This window comes from Charadrius vociferus, unplaced genomic scaffold (assembly GCF_000708025.1).
Source record: "Charadrius vociferus isolate BGI_N301 unplaced genomic scaffold, ASM70802v2 scaffold487, whole genome shotgun sequence".
NCBI lineage: Eukaryota > Metazoa > Chordata > Aves > Charadriiformes > Charadriidae > Charadrius > Charadrius vociferus.
In genome coordinates, this window is record NW_009649169.1 from 1,305,265 (window position 1) to 1,313,400 (window position 8,136).

Genomic DNA, 8,136 nt, shown 5'->3' on the forward strand with positions numbered 1-8,136 from the left:
ATTTTTCTCAGGCTTTGGGAAATTCTTAGTTTGAATTATTTTGAACTTCAATAACTAAAAATGTGGGCTAGAGAAAGCATTTTCCTATAATCCAGCCATTTTTTTCCTCTAGTAATTAAGTGAGGGAATTCATAATGAATGTGCCTTGAAATCTCTAATTAACCTTTCCTGTTTCCCAAATCACACTTCACTTGGCAAGAAACTTTAAGTGGACAAAAAGCTGTGGAGAAAATTCTTTTAAAAAGAAAAAATATTTGGGACCTTTTTTATATGAAATAAAATACTTAAGGCAAACTTTTAAAATATCTTTCACAGGTTTCCTATAAAGGCCATTTGGCAGGAACAGGTATCAGTGACGATTTAGGATTAAATAACAATATAAACCACAATATCCTAGAGAATAAGGGATATCTTTTTTTTTTTTTTAAACAGGGAAAAAATCAACATACCTGATAATGAGAAAGAAACTTTTCCATTCATTGGTTGTCATTAGAAAGACAAACATGAAATAAACTTCAGTTAATGAAGGGGCACAAACATGGCTTAGCGTCCTTTTTGCATGACAGTGTATCAACTTTTCTCTATCTGCTACCTCCTGTGGCTTATGACAAGTCAATGATAGAGACACTGTCTGCCTATTACCTTCTCAAAATGCAAGTACTTTCTGAGACAAATTTAATTACCTTTTCTTTAATGCTGCTATGAGCTGAGACCTGAAACCAGTTACAAGGTCTTAGACCGAGTCTTAAGTCTTTAATGTCACATATGGGTGGTCATGATGAATATCTGAATGTGCAGTTTTCAAGAAGGTAAAAGAATCTCTAACATATGGAAGCTTTATATATCACCTTCAGACTTACACTCCTCGGTAAGATTCAGATTGACTCAAAGTGCGTTTTCTTTTAGGTCACTTGAGTGTGTTCCTGAACAGGCTGTGGCGAGCCAGGCTCTCTTGCACCAAGAGTTAATTTGCACAGGTAAGGAAAATCTTCTGTACAGTGTACTGCCAGGACAAGGATTTACAATGAAAGCATGTATTCCACAACTTGTACCATAGGGAAATACCTATGACAATACTTTTTTATAAAAAAAAAAATTTTTTTTTTTTCTCATTCTTATGCTCTGGAAAACATAGTCATGACATGACTCATTAAGCAAACTAAAGAGGTATAATGGAGATGGCTTTCCATTTACCTAATTTAATCCATTATTAGGAAGATAATAGCTAAAACCTCAGCCTTGTAATATTTGAATTATAAATGGTGTCATTCACATGTGGTCATCTAAGAACTCAGAACGACTCCAGTAAATGAGGACTTTGTTTTCAAAAGGATTTATCTTTACTTTGTTTTTCCTTCTCTCCTTCCTCAAAAAAAAAAACCCAACCCCAAAAAAAAGAAAATAAAAAGAACAAGGAAGGGAGTAGAATACAAGTCATATCTATCATTCCCTGAGGCAGTTAATGGCTGAGGTATAAAATATCAATTAACCATGAAAAATAAGTGTCTACAGTCAGTTTTGAATTCTATGTTTGGGTCAGTCTCTGAACACAGCGAAGAACTAGTTTTAACTTGGGTTCAATGTTCTGGGAATTTTCTGATTAGGGCCATTCACAAAAACTACACCAGAAAGTGCATCGATTTCTTGGGGTTTCACATCTAACACTGAGAGCTCTGTGACTGTTAATTCTAGCAACAAAAAAGGAAATGAGCTGTGACAAGAACTCATGGAAAAATACGGTCCCTTCTGGAATTTAGGTAAAGAGTATTTAGAGAGGGAAGCACTTCAGAAGACATATTAAGTGATAGCTGGATAGGCCTTTTTCAGACTTCTCCCAGCTTCAGAGAAGGCTTTTCAAGGAATGACGCAAAATTTCATTTCCGTCATTTCACATATTTATATCACAATTTAGGGTTTTCAAAGAATGTAATTTTGGTAATAGAAACTTAATTTTAGTCCTTTTAATTTAATCTTTCCCATGGCATCTTAAAGATTCGGTAATGTACTTTTCCTATTTACTTGGTGTACAGTTAAGGATTTCCTGGGTTTCTTGTTGTTTTTCTGTTGTGTTATTTTTTTTTTTTCTGGCAATGATAGTATTTGTAAAGCTGACCTGTTTGCTGTGGCAGCTGATGGAGAGTTGCATCATTTCTTAACTATTCCTTGATGAAACCTATGTAAGTGCAGTAAACATGCCTTTACATTTTGATGACCGAAACTTGAAGATGGAACATTTCTGTTTTGCTGAATGTTAGCCTGTGCAGGCTATCCCACAAGATGGTCTAAGAGCAAGGTGTTATTTGAGCAGAGAACTGTGTCTACCATTAATGGGGCATGTGTGCACGTACTTAGTTACTGGCTGGGGCTTCTTGGAGCAAGGGGAGGATTGCTGGGTTTTATTTTCTTTGAGATGAAATGCTTTGTGCATGCTGTCCAGACAGCAACAACCACTCTTCATGAGACTGGACGGGAACAACCTGTTCTTTGGTGTTACACGGAGACAGGGCCTAGCTGCACTTGAATTCCTGGGATGAGGGGGAAGAAGGTCCTTCTGCTTGTGACGTATCAGAAACAAGCTTACTTCTTCCCTAATTTAGAAAAGATTTGCTGGTTATTGACTTTGTATATGAAATCTGAGTGGTCAACTTTGTTAGGAGTAAGGAAACTTTGGACAGATTTGCAACATGCAAAGCTTAAACAAATGGCCTTCAATTTTCAGTTTACTTCAAACCAAAATAAAAACCAAACAAGGTTGGAAAACTTTTGGCAAAAATGTAAATACATTAAAAAAACATTTACATCGTGGTTCTGTAGAGACTGACTTGCAAAACTTTTCTCTCTGTAACGTCTTATAAACATGATTCTGATATTTGTAGTAATACAGGTGTCGAGAGGGAAATAGCATTGTTCTCAGAGGACCCTGAGTCGTTTTGATGTAGATCAAAAAATAAAACCTAGTTAAATAAACTTTGTGTAAAGAAGATACATGCTATAAGCAGCATAACAGGAATTACATTCTGTTTTAAAAACAGTATCTAGGAACCTGGCAGATGAGTACAGAGGGTTCATCTGGGTATTAATCAACTGTACAGGACAATGCAGAGAGGTGATTATGTGAGGGACTAATAACACAGGCAGATTTAATGAAGTGAACACAAACAGTAGTTAACTCTTACAAGAAAAGAAGATACTTCCATTTAGGGTACGAAGGAGGTAATAAGCTCTAGATACACTCCCTTCAGAACCATGTTAGTTTATTCATTTGAAAATCAAATGTAAAGCAGTTCAGTAGACCCCTCGAGCTCAGATCACACCCTGATTAAGAAACAGCTGCATCTCTCTGACCTGGTAATTTGTGTCTTTTAAGCTAAATATTTGGGTTTCCCTTCCCAGGCAGATGCTCTGAATGCTTGTTTAACCTTTCCTATTAGTATTAATAATGTGTTTTATTCACAAAAACAAGGAGTGTCGACAGATGCTATAGATTTGCAGAGTTAGTCGTGCATGTCAACTAAGCTTTGCATAGCCAATTTGTTTGTGTAATTTTAGCAGTGCATTATAACAAATGTTATTTTGATCAATTTATCAGTTGATATATCTGATATGTATCAACAGCAGCTGAGCGCATCCATTACAGTAGCCGTTATCCTTTCTGTATGACTGCCTTTCTTTCAATACTAAAATTTGTCTTCTATATTATATTAGCTGGGAAGAGCATGAAACAAAATAAACTAGTAAAATCATTAGGAGTATACTGGTCAGAGTTTAGTTCTCACATCAGTCCAAATTAGGAGAACCTCTCTAGTTAAAAACTGTGGACGTTCAAACTTGAAAGTGGGATGAAAATTAGATAGTTAAGATAAATGATTGAAGGTACACTTACTCATCTGTTAAGGACAATTTGCTGGATCCAGTTCAGAGCTAGTAGTATTCCTGGATTTCAAGCAGAGGCTCGGATGCTGCCAAACCCCTTGAAGGCAAAGCCTTTGGCCACAAAGTAGACGTATTTTGTCCCCAAGTGCTAGAGTTCTGGTCTAGGCTGCCACCTAATATTTCTCAATTATTGTCATCATCATGGTCTTTAATCAAATTAGAAGTCTCTGATATGGTAATAAAATGAGACATAGGTTATATCCAAGGCACACTAAGCACTGCTTTGGTTTCTGTTCTCCCCCTGCAATGTTTAATAACTACAGACAGGTTAAATTATAAGACCACATCTTACCGTAAACTTGATAGTTGCTCTGAGCCAGCATTATTAGAAGGATGTACAGTAATATCCTTTTTATCAACATGACTAGAGATGCCTTCATTCTCTGAGCATGGTAGAAAGAAGAGGTTCCCGTGGGTTTAAAAAGTGCAGTTCAGATGGCGTCTTGCATCCTGTTAGGTTTACCCGGCGTATATGTCTGAGCTGATGCCCTTTTTGAGTTCTTCTGTCAAGACAGTGCAGAAAGGGGCGGGGAAGCAATGTATCCGCAAAAATCTCATGGGTAACAAAGTTGTCTTTTTTTTGTGTGTGTGTGGTTGAAATGCGCTTCATCATTTCACATCACTTTAGAACTCCTGTGTGATTCAAGGCAGAACATCTTTCAGCTTTCTCTGGCTCCCCTTACAGTGTAACAAACATAGCTGCAGATTTTATTTTTTTGAAGGATGCTCCTGCAATTGAGGTTTTGGTTTTACAAGCAGCGATCTAGCAGAGAGAAGGGATGCACAACAGTATTTTTAACTTGTTCAGTCCTTGCAAATTACTCCAACATTAACAAATTAAGAAGCTAAACAAATTCACTTTTCATGAGCTGGTAGATGTCAGAAACACATATCGATAATCTTAATTTGCATTAGATTAATTTACAATAATCTGCACTGTAAGAGATGATTGCTTCTGCTGTTTAGTCTTAGCATCCTCATAATATAAGGCCAAGGATTTGGATTTTGTGAGTTCTTTTACAGCATGTCCTTGACACCTTTTCCCCTAAATACTTCTAAAATGCCTGAACCATTTAGCTGAACCTTCCAAAAAATTCTGTCGATTCAGAGTTTCTTCATAAAGTTAGAACCAAACTAAGGTTGAACAGGAACTTTGTATATAGCAATTACCACTTCTCCTTGTAATGCAAATACAACCACAAATAGAAACTAGAGAAGAAATTAATGCAGTTATGAAATCTGATGTTAAAATACAGAGGTTCAGACTTAATATTAGGAAACATTCTTTACCAGGAGGGTAGTCAAATGCTGGAACAGGCTTCCTAAAGAAGTGGTCAATGCCCCAAGCCTGTCAGTGTTTAAGAGGCATTTGGACAATGCCCTTAAAAACAAGCTCTAACTTGTGGTCAGGCAGTTGGACCCAATGATCGTTGTAGGTGCCTTCCAACTGAACTATTCTGTGCTAAATATTTCAACTTTTCTAGACAAAATATATGCATATTATATGCTAACAAAAATCTAAATTATCAGGATTTTTTCAAAATAATATTTTGGAGAAAATAATTGAACAGCTTTCCAAAATGTGATTGGAAGTGTGTGGCTAAGTACGTGATGATCAGGAGAATCATACTGATGTTTATGAGAAACTGAAATAGCCTTAAAAAAAACTACAATCCAGGCTAAATGGAAAATATTTATGAAAGAAAACTCCTTGAGTACAACTGCACACAGCATGCTTCCACTTGAGACAAAATACTAGTACTGTAGATTGCATTTCTGTATAGTGAAGACATCTAGTGGTTGAACCCGTAGCTATCTTAGATAGTAAAATTGGTCATTAAGGGGGGTGTTTCCCGGGAGTGTTAATTTCTACTTCTGTTGAGTTATCCAAAGTTTATGCTAGGAGTGAAATATTAGTACTTAATTAGTACTTCATCTTTGTTCTATCAGAAAAGCTGGTTTGGGCTGAGTCCTTTGCTACTGACCCAAGCTTCTTAATAAGAGAAGTTTTTGTCTGTTCTCTACAGTGTTTTGAGATTGGTTTTCTAGGTGGATAATTGCTTTTGGTAACTTTGTGGAAGTATTCTGAACTGTAAGACAGGTACTGTCATACATTAGTATTTTGGGAGAGGTGAGGTGGGTCAGAGTGGCAGGAAGGAGTATGCGTTTCCTGTACCGCATGTTGTATGTGGATTGTGAGGATTCTTTACTTTGTGTTTTCAATAGTAATTATCTTGGACACTGATCTGTGGTTTTGGAGCCCTTTTCTTAAAAAAGCTTTGGCACATGTGACTTCTACTACCACTGCTGACACTTTGTTATTTGCTTTTTCTCCTTTCTACTTGAGTAGGGTTGTGGGTGGGTTGGTTTGTTTGTTTTTGTGGGGTATTTTGATAATCTGCTGAAAGATGGCAAAGAATCTGAATTTTTCATGTTTTCTTGTTAAGATTTTCTTACTTCCTTCAGACATTCCTGGGACCTGCTTTATTTTTGTGATATTATTAAGTTATAAATGAGATCTTTTAGATCTCCAAATGGTAACTTTTTTTTTTGAGAAAATCAGTCCCTGAATTTGAGACACTAAAATATTCAAGTTTTGCTTTAAAAGCATATTTCAAAGCATAGTAAATGCTTAGTGAATGTAAAATAACTATTTATCAAAGGAATGAGAGTCCTAATCTAAAACTGCATAACTATGAGAGGGAGGAGCATATGCATTTAATTCAAGATGAGATATCATTTGAAAATGGCAGAAGATGTCACTAGGTGGCACTGATTTCCACTAGCTGCAATAACTCATAACTTCTTTGCTGTATGCAAATCAGATCTCAGCTGAATCCTAACAGATACCAAGTATTTAAGAAACTAAGAAAATTGAAGGCAATTCAAACACAATGATTATCACAGTGCTGTGTGTGTTGGATACTATTTTCAGGAAGAAGCTCAAAAAATATGGAGCGAGATTCAGATACTCTTAAACACCCGAGGATTGCTATTAATAGAAACTTTATTTACTTGATCCAGTCCACTTTGTCATGTCTGCTGCTTCTTTGCTGAACACAAGCAGAAAGAAGCCCAACTACGTGACGTTCCTTCTGTTCTACCTCAGTTTTTCTTCTGACAAGACAAGGTTGTGTTTTGGGGTTGTGTTTTCACTGTTTGCAAGCGGTTAGGCATTGGCCTCCAACCACAAAGAGACAGACGGCATTTAGATAGTGGACTCCAGTAAGTCTGCTGAAAATTATCTTCACAACACTACATGAAGAAGTTTTAGTACCTTCAAGGAACAACAACTTAGAGTCTCCCATCCAGCTCCTCGCCTGTCACTGCTGATCACGCAGCCTGTAGTGGCACGTGCTGCCGCATGAGCTGTGGCTGGCCCCTGCAGCCTGTCCTCAAGCCTTACTACCATGGCTCCCTGTTAAAGGAGGGCTCAGTTACGTAGTTTCTATGCAAGTTCTTTCCTTTTTCCACAATAGGAGATCCTCTGCACCTCCCTGCCTTTTCCTAAGCAATTTCAGTTTAATGAGATGAGCTAAACTTTGTTAAATCAACAAACACGTCTTGCACCAGGTTCTAAAGTGCAGGCTGAGCATGGGCCTGGACACTCTCACAAGGGGGGGTCAATTCATTCAATATAAAACTGGTTAAGAATCTACTCGGGGGTTTGCTGTATATAAAATACTTCCCTAAGCGTAAGCATGGGTGTTCTAGTTATTGGATTCATCTTATGGTAATGACAGGCTTCAGAAATAAGGGGAGGGAGGACGCAATTTAAAGCTAATTACAAAAGAATTAAGGTAAGGAGGTCTCATCTACTGCAGTGAAATCTAATACTGAATTTGGGAGCTATTCTGTACAGTGAAGGACAGATTAAAAAAACACTTGAGGCAAACCAATATACAAATCCCCCCCAAGAACCTCTAAAGCTCCTAATTATTTTTGCTCCAGCTTTGAACAGAACTGCTGAATGATACCCTCTTTCCGCTGCATTGCTGTAAGCTACTCTATTGCTTAGAAGAAAATGGACGATTTCCTTATTTTCCTCAGGGACACAATAGTTCTTACTGAACAGAAGGATCAGATAGGAGGAAAAAATTAAAGTTTCTGTGGAAGGACAGCAGAAACTTCCTAATGAATGTGTACTTGTATTTTAGTGTGTTCATGGAGTATATATAACATGAGTACTGGTCGCTTCACTGC

The 8,136-nt window shown here is 37.1% G+C and overlaps 1 protein-coding gene across 1 annotated transcript in view; it reads right to left on the bottom strand.

Moving 5' to 3' along the window:
* Nucleotides 1-4,313, bottom strand: part of BTLA (B and T lymphocyte associated) — a 13,924-nt gene extending 9,611 nt beyond the window's left edge. Inside the window, exon 1 of the mRNA XM_009888500.1 lies at nucleotides 4,226-4,313. Coding sequence (XP_009886802.1) covers nucleotides 4,226-4,313 — 88 coding nt within the window. The remainder of the gene's footprint in view (nucleotides 1-4,225) is intronic.
* Between the last annotated feature and the right edge of the window lie 3,823 nt (nucleotides 4,314-8,136).